This window comes from Colius striatus, chromosome 2, assembly GCF_028858725.1.
Source record: "Colius striatus isolate bColStr4 chromosome 2, bColStr4.1.hap1, whole genome shotgun sequence".
Taxonomy (NCBI): domain Eukaryota; kingdom Metazoa; phylum Chordata; class Aves; order Coliiformes; family Coliidae; genus Colius; species Colius striatus.
In genome coordinates, this window is record NC_084760.1 from 26,221,365 (window position 1) to 26,248,231 (window position 26,867).

A 26,867-nucleotide genomic window follows, 5' to 3' on the forward strand; every position below is an offset into this window, starting at 1 on the left:
GAATCTGGTATCTGAGAGAAAGAACTGAGGAAAAAAAAGCCTGGTGAGAGAGGTTATCTTGTAGTATGTTCTGTCAGCTGCTTCTAGACTGACTGTCAGGCGTCTTGTGGAAACTTCATTTATTCTGAATGTTCAAAGCTTTTAACAAGGCCAATTGAGGGAACTGTGGCAATTTGGGAGTCAGGATTCTGCATTTGCAAACAGAAAGTAATACAGTTCTTTCCATCCAGTTTTATTACATTAAAATAATCAAGCCACAAACCTATTAAAGGATACTAACAGATGAAATCCTTTTGAAGTTAGGACCTCATTAAGTATGCCTTAATAATGAAAGGTGCTAAATAATCATCTCCAAATAATGAGATGCTAAAGTACAGCTCCTAACTTAGTATAATGGTCAGTATTTTGCAACACAAATGCACCAAATCATATTTCAAATGATAGCATTAATAAGTGAATGTGATTGATATGCAGTTGTCCAGATTTTTCTTACAGCTTGTGGAAAAGGAGAGAGTTTTCATGTTTTGCATTCAGCTGCTTCTAAAACCATTGCTGTAGAATTAATTTTTCTTTCCTTCTTTCCTCAAACTTGTTAGCATGAGTCTGTGCTCTTCTAGTACTGATGGTATGGATTTGCAGGCTACAAACTTACTTGTAAAAGAATTATTACTTTAAAAAATGTTTTTCAGTAATTCAACAAGGAAGAAACTTATGGTAGTTCCATCTCTTTTGTGTTTCTGATGGTTAGGCTAAGGTTTTTTAATTTCTGTTAATGAATTCCCCTAGCTAATTTGGAGTATTCTAATTTTAATTTTCTGCCAGTTCAGATGCTGCAGTTTATTAAAACAATATATTTGTTCATGATAAAATTATAGGCATAATTCTGCAATTTAGCTTATATTTCCAGAAATTAATATATGACTCCCAGTTTGTAAATAGCAGGTTTTCCTGAGCTCCCAGCAGCTTCAGTCATTCTCATGTGTATGGTCATCTTTGGAAAGCAACAATGACACCTCTGTTAAGGCTGTTAATATAAGCCTTTCCATAATGTTGCTGGTGTTTATAGATTAATCAATAACTTGGAAGGGGACATGTCTTTGAAGTTAAGCAACTTTTCTCTCCACAGTCATTTTCTTCTTCAGTTTAAGTGTACTTGACATTTTGGAATGAGTTAAGAGAAGGATGCCACAAATGGTGACAGAGGTGTTAAACAGCTAAGCTGAACAGTTCCGTTACTTCAGATGTTTTCTCCTTGAATAACCTTTGTACAGACTTTTTATTTGTTGATAGGTGCAATGACATACCTAATGCATAAAATCACTACAGGTTTCTTTCTGAAACAGAGTAAGATTAAGTAAACTTCTTTATTTTCAGAGTTCAGATAAAGTACTTAATGTGTTATCTCAGGCTTAATTTAAAAAACAGATCTAGATTCAGTAGTGCTCATATTTACACTGATGTTGTACATCACTGGAATTAAACTGCAAGGTTAAAGACCTAAATCAGCTTCTCTAACATAATACTGCTTTGGAAAATTTGAGATCTTATTAACATTTATAAATATCTAAAGGGTGGGTGTAAGGAGGTTGGGACATTCCTTTTTTATATAGTAGCTAGCAACAGGACAAGGGGTAATGAGATGAAGCTGGAACACAAAAAGTTCCACTTAAATATCAGAAAAAAAACTATTTCACTGTGAAGGTGAGGGAGCCCTGGCACAGGCTGCCCAGAGGGGTTGTGGAGTCTCCTTCCTTGGAGGTCTTCAAGACCTGCCTGGACATGTTCCTGTGTGACCTGATCTAGGTGAACCTGCTTCAGTAGGGGGGTTGGACTAGATGATCTCTAAAGGTCTCTTCCAACCCCTACCGTTCTATGATTACTCTATGATTCTGTGAAAAGTTTAAAATTCTGTTCCCCTTGAGGAGGAAATTTCATTTTTACAGTGACACCTGACTTCAGAGTCATCTAGAATTCTAATTGTGTGTTTAACCTCTATCATATTGAATCCAAGAAATTAAATGTATGCTTAAAAGGAGATGCTTGCTGATATACCATGCTGCAAAAGGTAGATGACTATGTCATCACTTCTTTTTTGAAATCTTCCTTTAGTGTATACTACATGTGATACAGATTATAAATATTTGACATAGATGTAACTTGGGCTTTCACTTACAGAAAACATCTCCAGATTACTGGTATCCTATAGCAGTATTAGAGCAGTCTTAGTGATCTAGCAAGCAGCCAAGCTAGAATCCAGTAATAACCTCTCTTGATTTCACACCAAACAAGTATGAACCTCCTGAAGGTGAATGTTGTAGGCACCCAGAAGATCTCGGGTTGTAACGTGAGAGGTGGAAGGTACAGAAGAGGTGGGCACAGGGTGGAGTGAAAAGAGGTGCTTGTGTTAGCAGATAAAAGCACATGGTGTAAACAATTAGTTGGAATAAAGCATCATCCATACTGTGTATGTAGTGATCTTGTCCTCTCAGCGGGGGTGGGCTGCCTGCAGAAGGCCTGGTGATGTTGCGCTAGCTGCAACAGGTGAATGTGAAATTCACCAAGAAATTCACTGCTGCCCACTCAGAGTTTTTAAACACAGGACTGGGCTATCAGTTTAAATTGTAAGTATGAATCACTAGTAGAGGTTTATACACAATGTAGAAACCAGTCATTTCTACCACTGTCTGTAACTGTTTACATCTTCTAAATGCCGATATATCCACAGGCATATGGGACTATTGCAGAATTCATGCATCATGGTATGGATTAGGAGTTGTTTAATGTCACTAAAGTCTTCAGTAGTTCTTGTTTGATACTTTCTAACCTTAAGATTTTGGTAGACACCCCATTAAAAAAAAAAAAAAAAAAAAAAAAAAGCCACAACAGCCCTCCACCTCCCCCCAAAATCACAAAAAACAGACCAAAAAAAAAAACCCCTCTGGAAAATATCTTTGTAACCAGAAGTCCGCATATTTTGTGGTTTTCTGAAAGCCTGTAAATACTGAAAAAGTATTAAGGAAAAAAATCAGTTTATATTAATGGGGTTTTCTGGTAATGCTTTCCTTTGGCCATGGCTGCATATTAATGGTTTATTAAAGATCTTTGATTTAGGTTTCTGTAACAGTCAATAAGTACACTTGCAGATGCTCAAAGTAGTAATTAACTTTTTGCATGCTTGAGAAAGCCTTGGATATTGAATATCAAAAATTTCCCTTCAAAATGAGATCTCATTCTTATGTGTTTTTGTAGTGCAGAAAATAATGTACCCCTAAACCTGCTTTATGCCTTCACATTGTAAAAAAGGAAAGAAGATACTTACTTGAAACACAGAAGGCAAATGTGGGCTTAAGCAAAGCAAGAACTTGTTGACATTTTTAATGAGATATATTAACTCTGCCTCTTACCTTCACTTTTTGTGATGGTTCTTGTCCTTCAGCTTTTCTTTGTTTCTTATTCCTCCATGATAAAATCAGTGTCTCAAACTGAACCTCCTCTTATTTACCTGTAGGTAAGTCTAGAGGTAATTGGATTAAAGTAGGTTCTGCTAGTCAGGTGGCAGTATGTGAAGCAGGAGGAGAGGGAATTAGGGCCTTTATCTCTGTGAAATTTTTTTCCCTGCTTTTTGTTTTATTTTAAATTACAGCGAAGACAAACATATTGATTGAGCATCCCCTCCTCTAATACAGAAGCCTCACAGAGTGAAGAGGCACTGTGGCCTTCTGTTTTCTCTTCTTTCCTGGCTATGTACCTTGATCTTCCCATACCGTTTTTTTTCTATTGTTGCCCCCCACCCACTGACTCACTTCTCTCAGCTGGAGTTCAATCACTCTTTCTCCCTCCTTGCAGCTGTGTTGCAGGGTTCCCGTCGTCATAGTGACAGTAGGCAACTGATGGGAAAGGAAAAGAAATTGAGTACAGCACCAAAAACTAACCACCTTAGATCCCAGCAAAAATCTAGCACTGTTACAATTGCTGTCTTGCTTGAGCAAACACCCAACACTTTGTAAAGCTGACACTGCTTGACCACTTTCACCTCCTTATTTTATAACAAAACCATAATCAAGACCTAAGCTTTTGTACATGAATTGTCATCAAGCAGCAGGGTAAAAACAATAGAGTGCTAGATTAAGGGGAAAGGCATATTGTGTAAACTTACAGCTTGGTATTTGGCCGTTCAAGTGCTTCATCATTCTGTATCTCGGTTCATTCTCTGTAAAAGCAGGAGATTCATTTGTTCTGTACATCTTGGAAAGGTTTCTGATCACTGTTAATATACATGATATTTTCATTTTGACTATCAGTTGTATAGTTGGGTGCATGTAAAATTACAACCACCACTGCTCTACTATTGCCTATGAACCTGTTAGTATTGAACCAAAGCAACATGTTGGTGTCCTGCATATCAAGACCAAATTATCTACTGACAGACAACACACTTGTGACTGCTGAGGATAAGAATATGACACTGGCTCATCCTCTCACTGTTAGAGCATGTACTGCTCTTTCTCTCAAAGACTTGTTTCAATGCAGCATTCTCAGTTTTCACATTAAAATAAAATAGGGAATAGGGGAAGAGGAAAACTGTTTGAGTGCAGAATTTCTATTGTGTATTAGCTGTTTGAATACTCTGTTAACTGTAAAAACAGAGCAGAAAGCTCCATCTAACATGAAGGGGCTTACAATCAGTATGACTGAGTGGACAAGGAAAATGAAGACAGCAGGAAAAAAAGGTAGGTGAGTAGTAGTAACTGTGTCTTTTTTTCTTAAACAGTTTTTTATAAATGTTTTGTATAACATGCAGAAAATGCTACTGGCTCACATTGAAAGTCACAAGCAGGCCTGCCAGTGAATTCATTTTATTGTTATTCTGTTACAGCAGCTGTTATAATTTACAGAAGTTTGTAGTTTACAACCACACATTGATACAGCTTCCAGTAGACTATCTCCATTCAGTCTCCACTTGGGAAATTTCTTGATTTCATATCCTTTGCCTTCGGTTACAGCCCTTTGTAAATCATACAGGTGACCCTGGTACAACTGCAACCTCTGCCAAGGAAGCTTTGAAAATCATCCTCCATCTATCTCCCTTTTCCAATACTTTTGCTAAATAATTTTGTTTATTGATTTCATGCTATCTTCCTTTTACTTTATCCCTGCGAGTGGAAATTGATTCATAATTGAGGTATGCCCTGTTGGTAACTTGAACTTGTAACAGCACCTTCTGTGGAGTAGACTAATGGAGAGAGAGTCCCGTACTTCACTGTAGAATCATGATTGCTCAGTATTGCAGGGTTTGCATTGCATGTGCCATGCATCAGCCTCACTCTTTCTTCTCAGCAGTCTGTGGAGGGCTGAATAAAATAAGTTATGTCGATATAGCAAAAGAAAGAAATAGCAGCACACATAAATTTATTGCTGTAATCTAGCCAAAATGCACTACAGGCAATCTAAGTGCATTCCAGAGATCCCCAGTTGCTTTAAACAGCATGTTCTGGCAGACCATAGCTACTGCAGTTTTTCTTATTGCTGGCAAAGTTGTGTATTCTTTTGCAGCATCTATGTACCATTAGCTTAACTTCCTGGCTGCATTGGCAGTATGCAACTGCATGGGTAGGCATTAGAGCAAGTTTCAGTCTCTCCTGATAAAAGGCAAATCGCTTCAACAGCTGCATCTCTGGTTCACAGTGCTATGGGATTTATATCGAACTGATGATGCTCCACCTCACAAATTCGTCTGCACGAAATCTGAGTGTTCTCAGACTACTGATACAACCAGCACAGTTGTACTGATATGAATGACTTTGCTAGTTTGTGGTAGCTGAGCATCTAGCTCTGTATGGTTGTAGTGGGAAAAATGACCTTCATTAACCTGTGGACCACTTCCAGCATCTTAACACTTTCCTTCTTTTTGTGATGCAGATAGTTTAAACAATAAACTTGAGCTTCAAGTCTTGGCCTAGCTGATCTAATGACAAGTGGAGTTTTGTCTGAATTCATACTTGTTCTGCCTGCTTCCGTACTTTTCCACAAGACCAGCGTTATCTTACTATCTCAGAACCATTTGTTTCTGGATGCGTTGATGATATTTGTCAAGGACTTCCCTATATCTCACCCTACAAACTCTCTCTGCATCTTTCTGTTAAGGGAGTAAGCGAGAACTCAGAACTAGTTTAACAGAAACATTTTTGCTTCATTATGCTGATTATACTAATTTTTCACCAATCTAATTTAATAAGCATGAATTAAAGGTTTCTTAAGTTGCTTTTTCACAAGGGATTATTGGAAAGCTGGTTTCATAAATATTAGGATCATTGAGACAGTGCAATGTAAGCGTAATTCACTGGTAAGTCCAACTTTAAGGTATATAGAACGGGATGAAAAATGCCATATGACCTAAAATCTTGACTGCTAGAAACTGATTCTGCCAGTTCAAATTTGCTTAGTACATTAGTCTCAATGGGTGATCTAGTGGTGGGATTTTTGGAACCAGGACCAAGGTGTGAGTGTAACAAGGAACTGGATATCAGCATCCTTGCACAGCTAGCTACTAAAATAATTTTATTGTGCAATTTCTGTTTGCCAGTGAAAAGTAAAGCAATGACAGATGTAATATTAGATAAAAGCTTTGGTTTGGTAGCTTGAATAGCAGACTCACTAGAAACAAAAATCCTGAGTATATTGAAACCATAAGGATTGCAGCACCTTAAAGAGAACCTAACAAACTTTTGGTTAAAAAACCCGCATCCTTAACACACGGGGAGCTTAATTCCCTTCATGCTCCTGCCTAAACTCCAACCTGGATACTTTCTTACCTGGTTGGCTTAGGATTGCAGTGCATTCACAGGCTATTCCATTGTTTACATGTTTAGTATGCACTCAACTCCATTGTTTATCAACATTTCTTGAGTATTTAAAAATGGAAAGATCTTTTATCAAACTGGGCAAATAAATATAAATATCTCCAAATAAATATCTATCTTTTTGTCATTTTCTCTCTAAAGCTGGGGGAGAGTTAAAAACCAATATACTATTATGTGTATTTTTTATCTATAGAATGTGTTATTAATCATCGCTATAAAATGAAGTGTAAGACACGATTTCCAAAAATGAAAAAGGCATGCAACTGTTCAGTTGACTGGAAAACAATTTACTGTTAAACTAATTATTTAAAGTGACTTTCATTAAATATAGAAATTATATCTGTCTACTCAGCTAGCATTCCAGAGGAAACACCAGATGAAGTGAAAATATCTCAAGCAGTCCTTATTGATCCAGTATAGTACTTATATAGAACCTATCCAGACTTTGTTCAATATACTAAAAGACCTTAGTTGTTTTATACTTAACTAACAAATATTTATTAGTTTTTCATTAACTTTTAAGTCCACTATTTGTCTACAAACAAAGCTATCCCCTTGCATCTCTATCTCTGTCCATCTATATTGATGCTGACACAGTAAGGTCAAACATCTTTGAGTGCTGTTTTAATAAACAGTTACATTAGATTTAAAAAACAAGATTGATGAATTAAGTATGCACCTTTATTAAGAGTCATTCCCCAGAGAACTTGCTCATATCAGTGCACTTTTCATATCACCAGCTATGTAAAATACTAAAGATTCTGCTATAGAAATGCAAATGTATAAAGACATGAGCAAAAATATGCATATAGGAATGTGTTTGAAGTAGAGATAGTATTAACAGATCAATACAGAGAGGCAGAAATTGCTGCAGGCACCTGGGCTAGTCTGCAGGTGTATAACACTTCATACCCTGAACTGCTGCAGTAAAACAGATTTGTGCAAGGTCCTGATTTTATTCCACTTCTTCACTGAAGCATGTGCGAATACCCTACTAAATTGCTCATATAAATAGAAGAATGAAGCAACTAGTGGTATTATAACAAGTGATGATAATAAAGACCAGCTAACATCAGACTTACCATTTGGGAGGCTCTATCCTTTTGTAACCACAGAAAGGGGAATGAATATTACAGTAGCTTATACATCTCACTTAAATACCTTAGCTGAAATGTAGTGTTTTTACTGGAAAGAATGATGTCCATCCTTCCCATTCTTCTGCCAGAGGAAAAAATTGATTGATTCTTCGTTCAGCACTTCCTTATTTGGCATGTAGGTGAACAGTGTACAGGAAACATTAATTTGTGCTTTTTACAGCTCCTTAGGAAGTACATAGCATTAGGGTAAATGGGAAGACTAAAAGTAATAAAACATTCTCCTCTTTCATCTCAGGATCCAGGTTTAATCTTGTCTTTTTTTTGCCAACTTTTCTCCTGAAAAAAAAAAAGCCAGTCTTTCTTGGCATCACCTAGGTACCACTTGTCAATGGAAATCTGACATTTACCTCCATTACCAACTCTCTCTTTTGGGCTTTTTTCACCAGACTTGCAGACTTGTTCATTAGTAAAAGTTAAGAAAACTTTGCTTATCCAAATTTAAAAATTGTTCTCCGATCTCTGTTCCTTGCATCTAAATCCAGTATCTTCACTTTATGTAATTATCTTAATAATGTAGAAGATCTTGTAAGTGAAGCCTACAAGCAGGCTCCTTTTTCTTCTACATGAGTAAAACACAGAATCCGTTTTTCCATTTTCTTCTTTAAACAAAATCCTGCGTGGGACGTGTCATCAGACTCTGAATATAAAAATAGAATATTCCTTTAACATCAGAAAACTTTCTGTGTTACAAGTAGCTATCTTGGGAAAAATCAGATGTGATTTGTCTGCCCTAAGTACTGGTTGAAGCAATTTCTGCAGGTTAAGTGTAGGACACCTGAATACCCCTTTGACAGCAAGTGCACATCAGGTGACAGAGACCAGAAGTAAAGTCTTTGTGAGAAGAAGAAAGTTACATCACTTAATTAGTTTCCAGTTTCTGTAAAGGTTCAGATTAAAGCACAGCAGAAGTCCAATGCAGAGGATATACCATATCAAGTAATGGGATTTTATAACCTTGTCACTACTGCAGCAGAGCAATATGATTGACTTCAAGCTGAGTGTCGTACTCAAATTGTGCCTAAAGGTTTGACAAAATTCTGAGTATCTTGCTATTGGAGTGATGTGGAGACACTCTAATTCCAGAAGCAGGAAGCAGTATGTTTTTTACTAAGCTGGAAAGAATAATGTCAAATTGCAAACATAAATGTAAGCAATAATTTTGCATGTCAAATTACTTCTAGCTAGAACCATACTAGGAGGACAGAAAGGGCAGTTTTGAGGGGAGATTTCTTTTGAATGCACTTGTTAAAGTTTAGGTTTCTGATCTGTAGTCTGATAATGTAATTGCATCTCTCCAGGAAAAGAATTATCAAGTAGATTTTAGTGATGAACTGTAGCTGTGTTACAGACACTGAACAAATACTGGCAGCATAGTGAAAGGACCTTTTATTAGCTAGCTCAGAAGGTACCCTCGGAACTGTAATGATAGGAAAATGCAATGACTACCATAACAGTTCTACTCCTTTTTTATTTGTTTGTTTTCTTGGGATCATTTTCTGCTGTCCCAATCACCTGTAAGCTTTTGTGATATGTTATTATTTACAACCAAAAGGTCAGGAAGAGCAAAACAAAATTTGAAAAGGTTGAAGGAAAGCTGAAATAGACTGTGGTGTCCAGCCCCAGGGTTAAACCATCACTCAGTTACACCTCTGTTTCCTTTTTCCAGATTGGAAGTGGTCAGTTTAAAATTAAGACAGAGAAAAAGTGGGGTTTTTTTTAAGTTTTTTCTCCTAAAAAGTCTTCAAAACTAAAAGCTTAGTCAATGGCACATCTACTGACAGTACCCAATACAGCTCAAGATACTTAGAACAAATTCTAATCTGTCCCAAAGGTAGATTCAGCAACTCAGTAGGACAATAGCTCTTATTCCAGAGCTGCCAAATGACTTGTGTCACAATTTCTTTACCCAAATCTGTTTTTTAGATTGTGGAAGATGTACAAAGGAAACATCATTAAGCCTTAGGAGAGGGATTTGTTAGACCGGGATTTATTCCTCTTCTCACAGCTTTCTCTCCTGCTGCTATTTCATTTAGAAAGAAAAAAATAAGCATATAGATGCTTTGTGGCAGGATAAGTTCTCTTTGGGAGATAAGTTCTCTTCTTTCCCTGAAGCAATGGCATTTTATACCAACAAGGGGATTTGTGTGCCTTCCAGTGGGATTAATAGTTCACGAAAGCATGAGAGAGTAGGTTAGTAATGAAGATCTAAGGCCGCGTAAAGATAGATCAAAGAAAGGAAAGAAGAACTGTGCATGTCCATAGCATATTACATGTAGTCTGTGACTTACAGCTTTTGATACATAAAGTCTTACGAAGTGGAAAAGAAAGATTAAACTTTCAGTCTGTTAGAGGTGTCAGGTAGTGAACCAAGTAAAGAAAGAAAGCAGTAGCAGCACCACTAATCTGGATTGGGGGTGCAGCATGTGATAGAAAAAACTGTGTTCTGCAAGCAGATGATGGATTTTAACATTTGTATGAAATACAATATCAAGTGTAGACTGGTGAACACATTTCCCTTTATCATAGTAGGGTTATTTCACAGATCATGTCACATAACTGAAGAATGGCAAGAAAGTCTCTGTTATTTTCAATAAAGATACTGTACTTCAGTGAGATGCAGAGCAACTCCTTCAACAAATTAAATGTGAACCTTACTGAGCTGAACAGATAAGTCATTATGCTCATATTGCCATTTTAAGCTCTTAGCTTTCAGGAAGCATCACAAGAAGTCCTAGAAATGAAGACGACTGGTTGACCTGTGTTATCCCAGTAATACTTTGCTGTGCCTAGGAGATTTAATGGTGTAAAGCTGATAATGTACAGTGGGATCAATCCCTAGGAACAGTAGAGTGTGTGTAATACACAATCATTTGTTGAGAACATGTGACAAAGTTATTTCAGTTACTTTTGTGTATATGTGTAGCAGATAGTATTAGATGGGTAGCTTTGTTTATTTTCAGTTTATTCTGAATATTCACATATTTATGTCATACGTCATGTTTTATTCTTTGAGAAACTGTAGCCACCCAGTAGAAAAGCCAGGAAAAGCCCTTAAAATGAGGAGACATTTGCTGAGAGAGAGTAACTTTCTAGAACATAAAGGACAAGCAGGTTGTGGAGGAACGATGGTGGGAATAAGCCCTATATATAGCAGACCCCAGATGTCTGCTGAGAACAGCAGGAAGCCAGGCTTCAGAGGGGTTTTCCCTAGAGACACAAGAAAATTTTCTCTAGGGACTGCGCAGACCTTTCTGCAGTTCTGGGAGTCTCTAATGTGCTGCAATGAGAGCAAGTCTAAGCAAACGAGGTTGATTTGGCAGGATGCAGCAGGCAAGGTGGAGATATGGTTATGTATTGTTTTGGTTTGATTTTCCTCATTTGAGTTTTCTTCCAAAACAATAACTTCTTCTAGTGTCTGTTCTGATAAAATACAACTTTCCTATTTAAAAGCTTTTTGAGGCTGTTCACTGGGGAAAAAAAGGTCTGAGCAGTCTGACCTCACAGATCTGTCAAGGGCAGAGCCCCATTGCAGCGCAGGATGCAGTCAAGAACAAACCTGCATTACTGGGAAGACTGCGACACCAGATTCCTATCTATTGCAAATTGGCAGGTTACTGGCTTACACAACTATTCAGGGCTTTCCCTGTGGTATTTCTCATTTTTACAGCATACCTGTCTGCATACTTATATGTATAGTTAGCTTAAAATAGAGCACTTGGTCATTAAGAAAGGATTTATGTTAATGTTTCAACTATTCTTTAAAATGTTATTAATTTAGAATGTGATTAATAAAAATAAGCTGACACAGACCTTAAAACATCCCTGTTTTTACAAAGCTGCTTAGAAACTGTGTAGTTAAATTTAATAAAAATCAGAGTTAAGATCCAAAGATAAATGGATAAAGGAAATAGTTTAAAATGAAACATTTGGAAGATGGGAATTATTTCAGACTTCCATTTTCCAGTGTGTTTTGAAACAGGATTTACTGAAAGAACCATATAATGAATTGTAGTTGTGCAACTCTTTCATATGTGAGATTAAATGTGACTGGTTATTGGATTCTGTGTAAAAGGCTAAGAAATGTTGTGAAGTATTGCAAAAATTGAATATCAGATTTAAAAATTTGATAACTGGAATAGGTAAATTGAGGCTGAGGTTTACTGCTGAGTGTCTTCATTTTGCCAAGTCAATGTCTGTATACAAAAAAGATAGCTCCTGTGCAAAAGATTGTACTTCTAGTGTAGATTTGCTCTTTGATACTGTTTTATCACAGGCAAAAACTAGCTATCAGTTTTCCATTAAGTTGCTTATCATTTAATAGTCCACGGTCCCCTAGTCTAAATAGCTTCTTATGGTTTACACTATATTAGCTGGTATATTTGGAAAGATCTGAATGATGAATGTTGAACAAGATTTTCAGACTGCAGCTTTTTGGATCGTTTCTGTTGTTATTCTGGGAAAAAAGAGAGCTTTATATTCTTTAAACTAAGCATTGGTTGAAAATCAGCTCTATGTTTGAAGAAAACTCTATCTGCAGAAGTTAAAAGAAAGATCAATTTTTTAATGTGTAAATGTGACATTGAGTGTTTAAAATATTTCCATTTTTTTAGTATAAATGTTACAAATGTTCCCTTCCAATTCATGGTGATGCTTTTTGTTCCAATATAAAGGTGTAATCTTATTAGCCAAAGTCTGAGAAGATTTCTGTATCTAATAGCAATTAGACTTTGTGGCTGCTAAATTGTAGAAACTCCCTAGGCAGAACTAGAATCCTTAAGTGTTTCTGATTTAGTAGTCTTCAGAACAGTTACAGATTGTCATTGAATCTCTGTTCATCTTTCATATCTGTGAGTATGCTCAGCTCCATGACTTGATTTTATTTTCCTCACTGACTCAACATAAGAATTCTCAGAGGTTTTGGGAAGCAGCAGTGAGCCCATTTAGGAAGTGCTGTGACGCCTCTGTACAATGGTGACTGACTCAGATTGTTTGCACATCGTTCTAAAAAAGCAAAAATGGATGAAGACAGCTTGAAATTTAAGATCAATAAAAGGTAAAAATCTTTGCTTTTGTTTAAAAATTAAGTCATTGAATGGCACAGAATTTGTATCAGAAAAGTTATTTAAGAACACTTAAATTTCTTCAAGCGTAACTTTTTGCTTGAAGTGATAGGAGGCCTGAAACATTGTCAAAATTAATTTAGTCATTGGAATAGTTTCAAACATCTCCTAGATGCCTTAGATCAATGTGTGTGCAGACTTGAGTGTACGTATCAAAAAGCAATGCAAGCTTGTCATGTGTCCAGATGGGATTGTGGATACTCATTGCTGTAATGCTGAAAAATCAGAGAGGCAGCGGGGAGGTTACTAATGGGATCTTCAATTTCTCTCTATTCAGGTGACATGACTGTCGCATCAGGATGTTGTGAAGTGTTGCAGTTTTTAGGTACAGTCAATAGCCAAGGCATGGGTTGGTGGAGCTGTGAGGGGAAATGAGACTCTTGGCTTTGTCCTGGGTGAAGTTTAGTTCACAAGAGAACACATTGCAGTGGCAACCTTTAGGTTCTTAACCATATCCTACAGAAAAAAACAGCCGAGAAAACCCCAAAAATCCACAACAGTTGTGCTCCACTTTAAGAAAGGATGCAACATGAAAACAAAGATACTTATTAAAAAGAATTTAAAAGGTCAGCTAAGAGAAGGAAGTTGTACCAGGTGGTATGGAAGCTATCTAAGGACACCAAATGTGATTTAAAGCCAGCACCTATCACCTGCCATGAAAAACTTGAGAAAAAGCAAAAGGAAGACAGCAAAACTAGACAGCAAAGGAAGATGTTAGAAAGAAGTAGGTGTTCTTTAAAAAGCTGAATTCACATGCAAATGATGTTTTAAACAGATTTAAATGTGACACCATGGCAAGACAGGCTAAGGAATATTTCAGCAAATGGTACAAAGAATTAAAACTGGTAATAGGTCTGACTTCTGATGCATCAGGAGCAAGGCACTTGCCAGTCTTTTGAGGCAACGATCGTGATGTAGAAGGAACAGCTGAGAGACCTGCTTCGGAGAAGTTACATTCTTTGCATTGATATCTGGAAAAAAAACTATGGAAAATCCCATGATGGAACATTTATTTTTGGGCCTTTTCAAAGGCTATGCAAATGGTCATGCAATGAAAGAAATTAATAAAGTCACTGGCACCAGATTTTATCCACCTAAAATTTCTGAATGAATTCAAGGAAAAAAATTGCCCACGTTACTGACAGTGATACATAACCACTTGCTTTTCAAATTGCTTTGTTATCAGAGACTTTGAGGCTGGATAGTGTGATGCTAGTTTTTTCAAACAGTTTCTATATCATTCAGGGAACTGCAAGCCTGTAATCCTGCTGTTTGCCTTAGGCAGTTCAGCACAAATTATAATGCAGAATAAGGTTTGCAGATGCCCAAAACCTTGTGGTCTGCATAGGAAAAATAAATGTGAAGTTTGCAAAGAGAAGATCTACATGTATTTTGGAATTCTTTGAAGAGCCAGGATATATGTAGATAAGAGTGCTACAGCTGATATTGTTCCCTTGAGTTTCCACAAAGTTTTTAATAAAGTCTTCGCCAAAGAGAGCTCTTAGACATAGCAGAAAGGCAAAGTCTCAGAATAAGTAAGTAGATGAAGGGAATGCAGTAGTTCTCAGAACAGGGAGGTCACAGCTGGAGGCCTATGTTGAGTACATGGTCAAGTAAAAAGAGAACACTGAAGTCCAGTTTCCTGATAGCTACACAGATATTGAATGCACTGCAGGCAAGAGCTGGGTGCAACAAAATCTCAGACTGAATGATTTGTCAAAAGTAGCAGATGGAACACATTTTGGATAGTTGTCAAGTGATGCACTTAGGAAAAAATAACGAGTCAACATTAACCTGCAAAATGATGGGCTCAAAGCTGGCTATTACCAAGAAGAAGTAAAATTTTACAATGTGATAAATCTGTGAAAACAAGATTTCAGCATTCAGCAACAGTCAAAAAAAAGATGAGCAGTCAAAAATTATGGCAATTGGGGTAGAAAGTGCAAAAGACAGAACATCATTATACCACTGTATAAATCCCAAATGCAATGTATGGCTACTGTTGGATACAGGGTAGATTAATGTTGTGACCAAGTACAGTTATCTTATGACAAGAGTTTGACTTGACTTATAAGCAAGAGAAATTAATCTGTATATGCAGTCTGATAAACATAATTGATGACTGTTGCAGACTATGATAACTGACTTTACGCATTATTGTCATTACTGTTAATTGTGTTTGCTTTAACTCCAAGAGGTACTACTATGTTGTGGTAGGCAGCATATATGCAACATTTGCCAGTTTAATCATAGAATGGTAGGGTTGGAAGGGACCTTTAGAGATCATCTAGTCCAAACGCCCTGCAGAAGTAGGGTCACCTAGATCAAGTCGCATAGGAACATGTCCAGGCGGGTCTTGAAGATCTCCAAGGAAGGAGACTCCACAACCCCTCTGGGCAGCCTGTGACAGGGCTCCATCACCCTCACAGTGAAATAGTTTTTTCTTATATTTAAGTGGAACTTTTTGTGTTCCAGCTTCATCCCATTACCCCTTGTCCTGTTGCTAGATACAGTAAAAAAAAGGGATGTCCCAACCTCCTGACACCCACCCTTTAGATATTCATAAATGTTAATAAGATCTCCCCTCAATCTCCTCCAGACTAAACAGCCCCAGTTCCCGCAGCCTTTCTTCATATGAAAGATGTTCCATTCCACTGATCATCTTGGTGGCCCTGTGTTGGACTCTCTCTAGCACTTCCCTGTCCCTCTTGAGCTGAGGAGCCCAGAGCTGGATACAGGACTCCAGATGAGGCCTCACCAGGGCAGAGCAGAGGTGCCGTGAAGTTTTCGGCTCTTGGCCTGAAAAAAACAGACTCGAAGTCTGAAAACCAGGCTTGAAGCCTGAAACCAGGCTCGAAGCCTGAAAAATGAACCAGACTCGAAGTCTGCAAACCAGGCTCGAAGCCTGAAACCAGGCTCGAAGCCTGAAAAACCAGCTCCAAGCCTACTTCATGCAGCGATCAACCCAGGGTCCGATTCTCAGCTGGGTGGGAAGAAATCAGTCCTACTCAATGTGAGTGATAGCAGAAATCTTCTTCTTTATTGAGAGCAGGCTCTAACTTATATACACAGCAGCTTCAAAGCTAGCTCAGCAACAGCAGCTAATAGATTACATTCTCATGTTCATCCTACTTGTGGTTTCTGCGATAAGCAAGCTCCCTCACATTTTCCCATCTTGTTTTTCCCCAAAGTTGTTTTCCACCTTGAGCTGTTAGCTCATTAGCTGAAAACAGCCCGACCTTGAAGGAGCAGAAAATGGCCTGCTGTCTGCGCTGACTACGTGACAGCAACTGCTTTAACCATGGCTCTGACTCTGGTCTTGATTGTGCATTAAATTCATATAACTAGAGCTCAGATTGCCTTGCCCCATCAGGCCTAACATTATACCCTGGGATCCATGTCCATTCTCCCTTAACCATTCCTCCACACAGAGGGGGAGCAGAACCTCCCTTGACCTGCTGGCCACACTCTTCTTGATGCATCCCAGGATGCCACTGGCCACCTTGGCCACGAGGGCACATTGCTGGCTCATATTTAGCTTATTATCAATCAGGACTCCCAGGTCTCTCTCTGCAGAGCTGCTCCCCAGCACGTCAGTCGCCAGCCTGTACTGGTGCATGGGGTTGTTCCTTCCCAGATGCAGGACTCTGCACTTGTCCTTGTTGAACCTCATGGGGTTCCTCTCTGCCCAACTCTCAAGCCAGTTGAGATCCTGCTGAATGGCAGCACAGACTTCTGGGGAATCAGCCAGTCCTCCCAGTTTGGTGTCATCAGGGAACTTGCTGAGAGTACACTCTGTCCGCTCTTCCAGGTCATTGATGGAGATGTTGAACAAGACTGGCCCCAGAACCCATCCCTGTGGAACTCCACTGGCCACAGCCTCCAACTCGATTCAGTGCCATTCATTTTATATGAATTCTTCATTTGTGAGTATGTGAACATTGTATGAATGAACAAAATGCAGTCCCTCTCCTAAACAGCTTCAAGTCTTTTGCAATTTTCTCCAACGTCTAAGTTGTACCTTACTAAAAGCTTCATAGTGGTGTTTTTTTCCCCAATTTCAAATAATGATTTGAAACGGTTTCCCCCCAGAAAAAAAGAATGTAAAAAATATTACTACCATCTTGTGCTCCTGAGATCTTTTCAGTGTTGCTTATATTCTAATAAACCACTACATTTTATTGCTTTAGTTAGCCATGGCTTTTCACTCTTGGCAACATCATAGCTGCTGGTATCTTAGTTGTCACTAAAAATAGCAAATATTTTTTCCCTTGCAAGATCCTGTATTGCTTGGTACACCATGGAAAATCCAGCCAGTATATCAGGGAGAAAAGAAGAGCTTAAACTGGATGAAAAATCAGGAGGCACATGCCCTGTTTCTTCTGAACAAAAGGTGAAAATTGCCAAAAACAGCATCCAGAAAGCCTGCTGTGGGACTCAGTGCAGGAGCCAGAGAGCCAGTTGCCACACTTGAGTCATGACGAGCTCAGTAGAGAGGAGATTTCTAAAGCTCAGAAGATACTTTTTACTGTCTTTTCCTCAGTCTGCTTTATCTGTTTGTTTGGTGGGGTTTTTTGGGTTTGTTTGTTTGTTTGTTAGTTTTTAAATGAGATTTTCTAAACATTTGTTCTAATAATATTTAGGGAACTAATTTTTTAAGATTCTCAGATACTCAAAGCCAAACTTCAGTTTGGCGTGCTGTGGAACTTTGTATACATTACGCTTGCAGACACCTAAGAAAATAACCTCCCATTTTGCATTGTCTTATGTGATACTTTCCCTGAATGTTTCTGTCTCCCATTGTCAAAAGGAACTTAAATAATTCACATAAACTTGAGGAAAGTCATCTTTTCAATCACAGAGTTGACAGCAGTGTCTTCACACTGATGATTAGTCTGGATGGGTGGAACAGTCGGCTGTTGCTGTTAGCATGTGCTAAGCTTTGTATTTAATCTCCTTGTGTCTCCAGCTGCTCTAGAGAATATAAAAAAACCTTGCTAATATAATAGAAGTTAATAAATAAACGACAGCTTATTCAGAGTCTTGATTGAAATCATTATTTTTATAATTTTCTATTTTTCCTTGAAGATATAAACTGGTGCAATGATTTTTCACCATCAAAATTCAATAAGCAGTATCTATAAACTGAATCCTATATTAGATTTTTAAGTCTATTTTTTTGACATATTTCTGCCTCTGTTCTGTTAGGGGGCATGCAGTTTGCATGGAGAAAACTTCTTAATGTTTCAGACCAGATGAGATAGGCTGTTAGAAGATGACTCTTTCTTTTGGGACTGACTATCCTTTCCAGGTTACTCATTCCACTTCCATATCATTCTGTCAATCAGGCTGTTGTGACTGTGCTGCTGCGTGATAAACTGCATCAGGAAAGTAATCTAGACTCTAAATAATGCAGGAAAAAAAATCCCATAATGAAGAAAAAAACCCCACAGAGCAGAAAACCCAGTTATTTTTAACTCAGAATAGTTCCTGAGGAGGATGTTCTTATTAAGGCTGAAAGAAATGCTTATCAAATTATGACTGTGGCTGGAAAATGTGTTTGGACATTCTGAGTGGAAGCTACTTTGTTCAGTTTGAGAGGGCACCAAGTCCAGACTAAAAAGGTTAAAATCTGTTGCTTATGGATAACTGAATTATGTGATAAATTAAGCGTTTAGGAGGGAGAGGTGATGGGCCATTATGGAATAGAAAGAGAGGAATCATCAGCTTTCGTGGAATTAGGACAAGTGGTAGCTGCAGTTGTGGCTAGTGTGGTCCAAGAGCTAATATTCCTATCAACACTGCTTAAGTGTGTATTCAGCACCATACTAAGATTCCTTGTGTATCCCCTGCATTTGTTATAATTATTCTGCTTTGATATTGGGAACCTCTTTAGCCAGTGTGAAAAATTATTGGAATCAGATTCATATCTATTGAAATTTTATCAGGCCTCCCTACTGATTTGAAATTTAGAGAATCAGTAAAAATCTGCCTGGTGAGCAGACTTATGCTAAGAAGCACCTTTTCATAACAGAATAATTCTTCTAGTTGCAAGCATCTAGTCCAAATTCATTGTCTACATTTCCCTAGTATTTAATGGAAGGGGAGAGAGAGTGAAAAAGATGAAAACCCTCAGAGTGCATTTCCATCCCAGCTGGTTTATGGTGAGGTACATTGCTTCCTGAAGCTGCCAGGCAGCATCTCTTGGTTTATCAGAGGAAGCAAAGGTCTAAGTATGCAGAGTTTTCTTTTCAGACAACTAGAGTCATGGGAGGTGTGTCCCACTGAACATTTCATTTAATATCATTGTGTGGGCTGTGACCTAAATGTTGTGGTTTATATTTCTTGCACAAATCTTATTTATGTTTTAGTGTAGCAGTTGCAATCACGTAGCCTTGCTGGCTATATATACAACCAGTTCTTGAATCCTATTAAGCTCTTGGTTCCTGTGTGTAAGCACACACATGTGAATTGAGTAACCTAACCGCACTGTATAACAAATATTTACTTTCTTCTGTTGGCTTTTGAAACTGCTCTGATTAATTAGATGACAGCTTCTTCTTGCACAAGGAGGCAGAAACAGAGCCCATGTTATTACTCTTTCTTTCAAGTCAAATCATACAAATCTTTTGGGAGTTCTTTCTCTGGTGAGTCCTGTAAGGGTCCTCCTCTTGCCTGACAAAGTCTTACTGTGCTGGGATTACGCTAAGAAATGTAACATTACAAGCTTGAAGAGTACAACAGATTGGGGCAAAAGCTTTGGAATGTTTTTTCCTGTTATTTTCTGTCCTTTCTTATGTATGCAAACACGGTGTTTACTGTTTTGATCACTGATACCCACTGAGCAAATGGTTTTTTTAAGCTTTTCCACACTGATGCACAGGTCTGACTTTTGGTTTGTTTTTCCTGAGCTGGTAGCAGTTCGCTCTAGCATCAAGTTGTTCAAATTAATCCCTATTGTGTGCATTGCTGTGCATTTGTCAACATCTAATTTCATCAGTTCCTGATGTTGAATCACTAGTAGCTCCCAACTATGGAGCAATAGATACTGAAGAGACATTAAAATATGGGGAAAAGAGTTACAAGAACTGCTAGAGGACTGACTGTTTTACCTCCTTAAGAGAACTAGGTGAAGTCTTCTGTTTGGTTTGTTTTCTGTGTTGAATGAAACTCAGCTCAGTTTTGATTTCATAGAATCGTAGAATGGTAAGGTTGGAAGGGACCTTTAGAGTTGATCTAGTCCAACCCTATTGCAGAAGCAGGTCAACCTAGATCAGGTCGTATAGGAGCACGTCCAGGCGGGATTTCCTTTGAATCACATCTTAATAACATACATGAAAAGACTTCATTCTGCCTTTTGACAGCTTCACCCTGGTCTCTTCAGATCTTCAGCTGTCCTGAGCTACCAAGGATAAGTAGACGTTTGGATTTGACTCAAAACATCAGTTATCTTAATCCCTGTTCTGCCTTCTGCACCGTTTTTTTTTTTTCAAGTGACTTCAAACCAATCGAGGATGCTTGACTGCACAAGATGTAGTTTTGCTGAGATTAAGTGATTCTTGGATGCTTAAAGAGCACATCGGACCACATTGCTGAGAGCATGGATTAGAGTAGCTTTATTAGCAAACAGCATGATTCAGGTTAACAGAGGGTTGAGAAATTTTACAGAACAATGTATCTATGTTTACAGTGAAATTCACCTATCATAACACAAATACTGCCATGAAAATCCAAATTAGATCTGAAGATGAAACATTGATGTTTTGTTTATAGCATCTTTCACCATTCATATCTGCCTTCAGTTCTGATATTTTATTCGTACAGGACGGCACAGACGTTATTTTTCCCACAACCCATATGTCCACATCACGTATAAAGCTATTTAGCTCAAATACCATGCATGTGAAATATTCCACACTGTGGGTACGAGGTGGCGTTTGGTGTGTCTTTAACATGCTGTGCTGTTCAATTACAATACAGCAAATTTATTTTTATGCAGCCTTCCTCATAGAAAGTATGGAAAATTGCTTTGCAGTGAGTCATCTGTCAGCTAAAGAACTAAAAGTCTTGTAGTGATATTTAAAGAGAGAAAGTGTCTCAGAGCTGACAGAGTTCAAGACAGAAAAAGAAACAGCAATGAAAGAGAAGGCCTCCAACCATGGGGAAAATAGAGGCAAAGACTGGTAGGGGGAGGAGTGATGAGAAAGCCAAACAAGCTGAGAACGTCAGAGGCAGTTCAGGAGACTATGCAGATTTTTTGGAAACAAGCATTGGGCTCCAGGTGTCTGTCCTGCTTTACAACAGCATTAGCCAAGCAAAGATTCTTTGACCCTAAGGGAATGGTGTAAAACCAGGTAAATAAGAGCACTTGCCACAGTGCACTGGGAGGAATTTGGAAAGCTGCAAACAGGGGATGAGGGAAGGATCAACAGCATCACTTTTCTAGAGCAAGACATTAGAACTCTGGCATTCTGCACTCCATGGTGTTAAACATGTGAGGACTTGGGTAGGCTGTGAAAGAAGGAATTTCATTTAATTAGGAAGGAATTATTATAGGCATGAATATGAACTTCAACAGCAGTGAAGTCAAAGGGAAGATGGATTCTGGCACTCTTCCCTTGCTAGTGCAGGGAGACTTACACTCAGAAGTGAACGTGTGGGAGAGGCTGTTCAGCCATCATCGGAGATGACTTTAGAACTGTGGTTTTGTGTACACAGATTACATCTGAGTACAGAAGTATGAAAGCTGTCTTGGAGAGCAAGAAAGACTTCTTTCCCATGACATTCGAGCCTTTTGATGAATTAGATAGTAAGGAAATTATAATGTGGCAAGGGAATGACAAAACCAAGACAGGCCGTTAAAGAGATCAGAGATTACTTGCCAACGCCACTGATGCCTTGCATGCTTTCGCTATGAAGTTGATGTCCAAAGCTGAGCTAGCAGTAAGACATCCCAAAGGAAGAGCATGCTTAAGGAGGAGAAAATAGAAGAATCAGAAACAAATGTCTGGTGTGTTTGAGGCACAGCGCTATCATGGAGAGATATTGTTGACAGAAGCTCTATCATCTTTTATTGTGAATTACAAGCATTCTTCTTGCGTTCTTAGTCAAGTCTGCCAACTGTTGATGTGGGGCTCTTGGGAGAGCTCTCTCATCCTGTGTCACCAACCTACCCGTACTGTTTTCTACCCTGCCGATTCTTTTGACCTCACCGTCTGTATAGAACCATATTATCTGCCATAAGAAAGTAAATGGGATGTAAAGTATGTAGCACAAAGGAGAGTGCGCTCTTTATTAAAAGCAGAAGGGAAAGAACTTGTCTTCTTGAATTCGGAAAAGTTGGCTTTGACATTGTAGTACTGAAAGACATTCTAAGCATAAAAGTGAGGTTAGAGCCATTCAGACATCCTAGAATTTGAAGGGAGTAATATTTTATCATGCGCAGTTCCAAAATGCTTATTACAGTTTTTTTTATTTACAACTATCGTGTCTTTTTAATCTACAGAGGAGGAATATCAAGGACAAACCAAGAAAAGGCGCGTTCGGAGGAAGAAACAAAAGAGTGGTTTGCAAAACTCTGATAACTTACATGGAGAACAAACAGAATCTGGAATGCAAGGGACACTTGTTCAAGATAATTTACAGCTGCAGCAGATAGACCATCCCAAAATAAGCAAGAACAAAAAGAGGAAAATGAAAAAGAAGCGACATAAAGAAAAAATGAGAGCAGCTGGCTTGGTAACAAAAACTACCGGTGTGGATTTTACATATCAGCCAAACAAAAACAACAGAGAAGAAGCAGCAGGCTTAAAAGACATAGATGAAAAGGCAGATAGCATTCTGGACTTCCTGCAGGCAACACAACAAATTTATTTTGCTGACAGTATGTACCACTCTTTTCTCCTTTCTTTTCAGGAGTATTACCACATAAGAGAAAATAGACGTGTGCTTAGTAATGATGTAGAATGGGCCAAATCAACTAGAGAGGTATCTCTTTTGAACTCAGACATATGAGTACTTAGTATTTGTCCCAGGTGTGCACATGAGTATGTAATAATCCATGTCAATGTAAAAAAAGAGTGCTAAGATTTTTGTTTCTCTGTCTTTGGAAATATGTGTAATAACTCTTTGCTCTTTTTTTAAAAAACATTTCAATGCATTTGGGGTAAATGTAGTGGTTAAAATGGACCAAATTCTTTCCTCTGCAAGCAAACATCCAGAAAGATTACTTGCTTTCAGAGCTCTTTAAATGAGGGCAATAATTGTGGTGCTAAACTACTTTAATGCTTACTATCTCCAAACCAACCTACTTTTCAGAAAGTTCTGCCCAGGAGGAGATTTATTTGTAATCTATAAGGAAATGTAGAGAGACAGCATCCAAGAAGAAAAGGGAAGATAATGTTGGCACTGGGAAAGTATTTTGGCATAAAGCACTTGTGAACAAGATGGATGCGAACTGATGCTCTATTCATATTCCATAGCACTTTAAAAAGAATTATGTGGATGTTTTCCCTAATGGCCCACTGAATGTTCATCTGACCATTAAAATCAGAGAAATTCCTACTATATATTTCTTCCATTGCCTTACTGTAAAGCTGCTTGTGTGATGCTTATGTCATAAATGCCTTTCAGAGATAGCAGAGCTTTAATGTGAGGTACTATAGTACTTATCTGTACACACACCTGTATTACTATGTTGGTATTGTCTAGAATTAAATACATTTTCTTAAGGGCAAGTTGGTGTGCTCTTTAGTTGCTTGGCTCAGAACACGGCTTTAGAATGATAGCTGTCTTGTGAAACAGTAAAAAAGCAGTGAAATGTTTTTCAAACTGTATGGCCTTGTCAGTCTGAAGAATATTAAATAGCTTACCTACCTATATGAGTCCATCTTAAGTCAGAGCTGTCACCTTCTTGTCCCATAAAATTCATCTTTAGACTACAGAATCACTTTAAAGGCCCTATTAACATGACATCAAAGGTATCATCTTAATTTTTTTTCTCCAGATCTAGACACAGAATTTTCTTTGCTTTGCTTGCTGTTACATTTTCTGGTGTGTCCAGTCTTCATACTAAGCCTAGCATTCAAAGTCCATTCTGCTCTCTGACTAAAAGTTGTCCATCCCCAAAAATAAGAATGTTACTACTTCAATGTATGGCTAAGTGACTGTAACCTAAACTAGATGTATTTACTGCAGTGGAACTCCAGAGTAACAGATCAAGTTTGCAAACTCAGTTAACAATTCTGCTGTTAATACATGACCCATCAATTGTCCAGAGCTGCGTTGTGTGTTGAATTTTAAGAAAAACGTGTTGAACTTCCAGCTTTCCTAGAAGTCAAGTTTAGGTTGAGCAGTGATTGACAGACTGATTGGCCCTGGTGTCAAACCTGCAGATCGAGGGTTGAGCCAGTGAGGACTTTGGAGTCCATAGAGAGAAATACTCAGGTGGAAGAAAGTTTGTCTATGGATGAGATGTTACATCCATAAATTAGAATGGGACTTTCTCATTAGGCAAATCCCAGTTTATATATAGGTCTGACGTTATGCTCTTTGCCTTTTATAGTTGAGGGACTTCAACACTCCTTATTTGTTTAAGACAAAATTGGAAGCCATAGCTTTTAGCAGCGGTTCCAAATGGTCACATTAGATTATACCTCTTATACTCATGTCAGAAAGCTTGACCGAGAAAATTCTGTTCTTCTCAGTTGGCTTGCTGGTAAAATCCAGAAGAATTAAAAGGAGTTTGGTTAAAGGGACAGACTATGCATTGTTACTGGAATGGAAGAATGAACTTATGCTTTAGTACTGTATAAACAATGTGTGTCCTTCTCTGCTGTCTTGCATGTTGTAATATCTACTTTTTAACTGAAAACATAAAAGTACAATAACAAGATAATTGGATGCCTCCAGAAGTGCTTTGCAGTAGTAACAGAGTTGCTCCCTGTCTCCACATGTGTGTGCATTTTTATAATATATAGTGTGTAGGAAACAAAACAATGGTCCTTTAGCCATAGTGTAGCTTGTTTATCATACCTTCTTCCTGTGCCAGTCTTGAAAATTTAGATTCCTCTTGCATTCCTGTCACTGTGAGTCCTATTGTCCTTTTTGAATTTAGTACTTTTCCCTCTTACCATTGTTTTAATGAGAAATGAGAAGGGCAAGTGTAGAAAATAAAGTATAATTAGGAAAATTCTCTGTGCTCATTGAATATTTTTAAAGTGGTTTTCCAATTCTTTTTCCAGAGAAATCAGAATGCACGGATTCTGATGTAAATTCAGCAACTGCCCAAGAGCTTTTACAATGTCTTGAATCTCACACCATCTCTTCCTCAGATGTGACTCTTCTACATCAGTTGAAATCTCTTGTATTACTACAGGATATTGAGAGATTGAAGGATGCTTTGAAACGGTTTCAAGAACAGTCCATGATGCCTCCTGGTAGGTACCATTCACTCATTTTCATTCACTGATGTTCTTTTTTTTGTTTGGATTAAAATTCAGATTTGTTACAGGACTTTTTATTAGGAAGCTGTAAATAATTATGTGGTTGCATATATATACTTATACAAGATTTTAAAGGCTTAGATTTTCCCTGTCTCTTGTTTGTTTACGATCATACAAAAACTTTTCATACTTTGCAACAGCTATAGAGTACAAGAGGATTCAGGTTCTTAAAACAGTATTTTTAAAATCTTAACTGTTTTAAGATTGAATCATGTTTAAAACATTTTTAATACAATCTCTTTGTTGACTTTTTAAATCACGGGGATTAACTTATCTTGGAGATTTCACTTGTCCAGTGAAGGATTATTTTTGCATATATAAGACACAATACAGCCCATTATTTCTTCTTGGTCAGTTGTGTGGCTTCTTTAACACATAGATTTTGCATTCCAAAGTTTGATTTAAAGCTTTGATTTTGTTTAACTATAAATACAAGGTTTAAATTTCTAAAAAATACTGTTATGTAAAAACATAAAGTCGCTTTTTATAAGAAATTATATTATAAAGTCATCATAAAAAGGAAAAATTATTCTGTTGCTAAATCTTTTCATCTCTGAGGCATAAGTCTGATTTCATTCATGTTCCTTTTGTTCTCTATTATAATGCTTATAATTTTAGACAAATTTCTTCTTGGACAGTTAATAGTTCCTCAACTGAATGTGGGATCAGCATGTGGCCTGTAGAAAGTGTAATAATTCATTTTCCAAGTAGTCTTCATTTAAATGTTTAAACTTATCATTAGTACTGATGTTGTAGCATCAGACAAATCTACAAGATATGCTGAATTTTCTTGCCTCCCAAGTAATTTAATCAGTTGAGAGCACTTCCTACAGCATGAGAGAATCTTAACCATTTTAGACTATGCTCTTAGTCTTTTGAAGAGTAACAACTGAGCTGGTAGTAGTGTGGTAACAACATGGTAGAACAACATATTCTATTTGTGATTCAGGAATTTCAGTGGATGAGATTATAGGACTCTGAAATTTTACCTTGAATTCAGCTTTTAATTTTACTTTTTTCTTACTTTTGGCACAAAAATAGGTCATCTTGTCCATTTGTTTAAAATGTTAGATTTCATTCACAAAAGAGTTAGTACAAAAACTTGTCCCAGCCAATTCAAGTTCTTGTTATAGAAATACAGGTTAGGATTGTTTATGTAGATAAAAATACACAATACATCATAGTAATCTCAGGTCTTTTGCAAGTTGGTCTGATTATCTTGCCTTT

At 37.7% G+C, this 26,867-nt stretch overlaps 1 protein-coding gene across 8 annotated transcripts in view; it reads left to right on the plus strand.

Moving 5' to 3' along the window:
• Window positions 1-26,867, plus strand: part of ERICH1 (glutamate rich 1) — a 94,952-nt gene that overhangs the window by 36,916 nt on the left and 31,169 nt on the right. For all 8 annotated transcript variants that reach the window (XR_009818218.1, XR_009818219.1, XR_009818220.1 and 5 more), the window contains exons 4-5: window positions 22,643-23,020; window positions 25,380-25,574. Coding sequence is in view for 1 of the 8 variants with exons in the window: in XM_061990663.1 (XP_061846647.1) it covers window positions 22,643-23,020; window positions 25,380-25,574 (573 nt within the window). In the remaining 7 variants the exon portion in view is untranslated. The remainder of the gene's footprint in view (window positions 1-22,642; window positions 23,021-25,379; window positions 25,575-26,867) is intronic.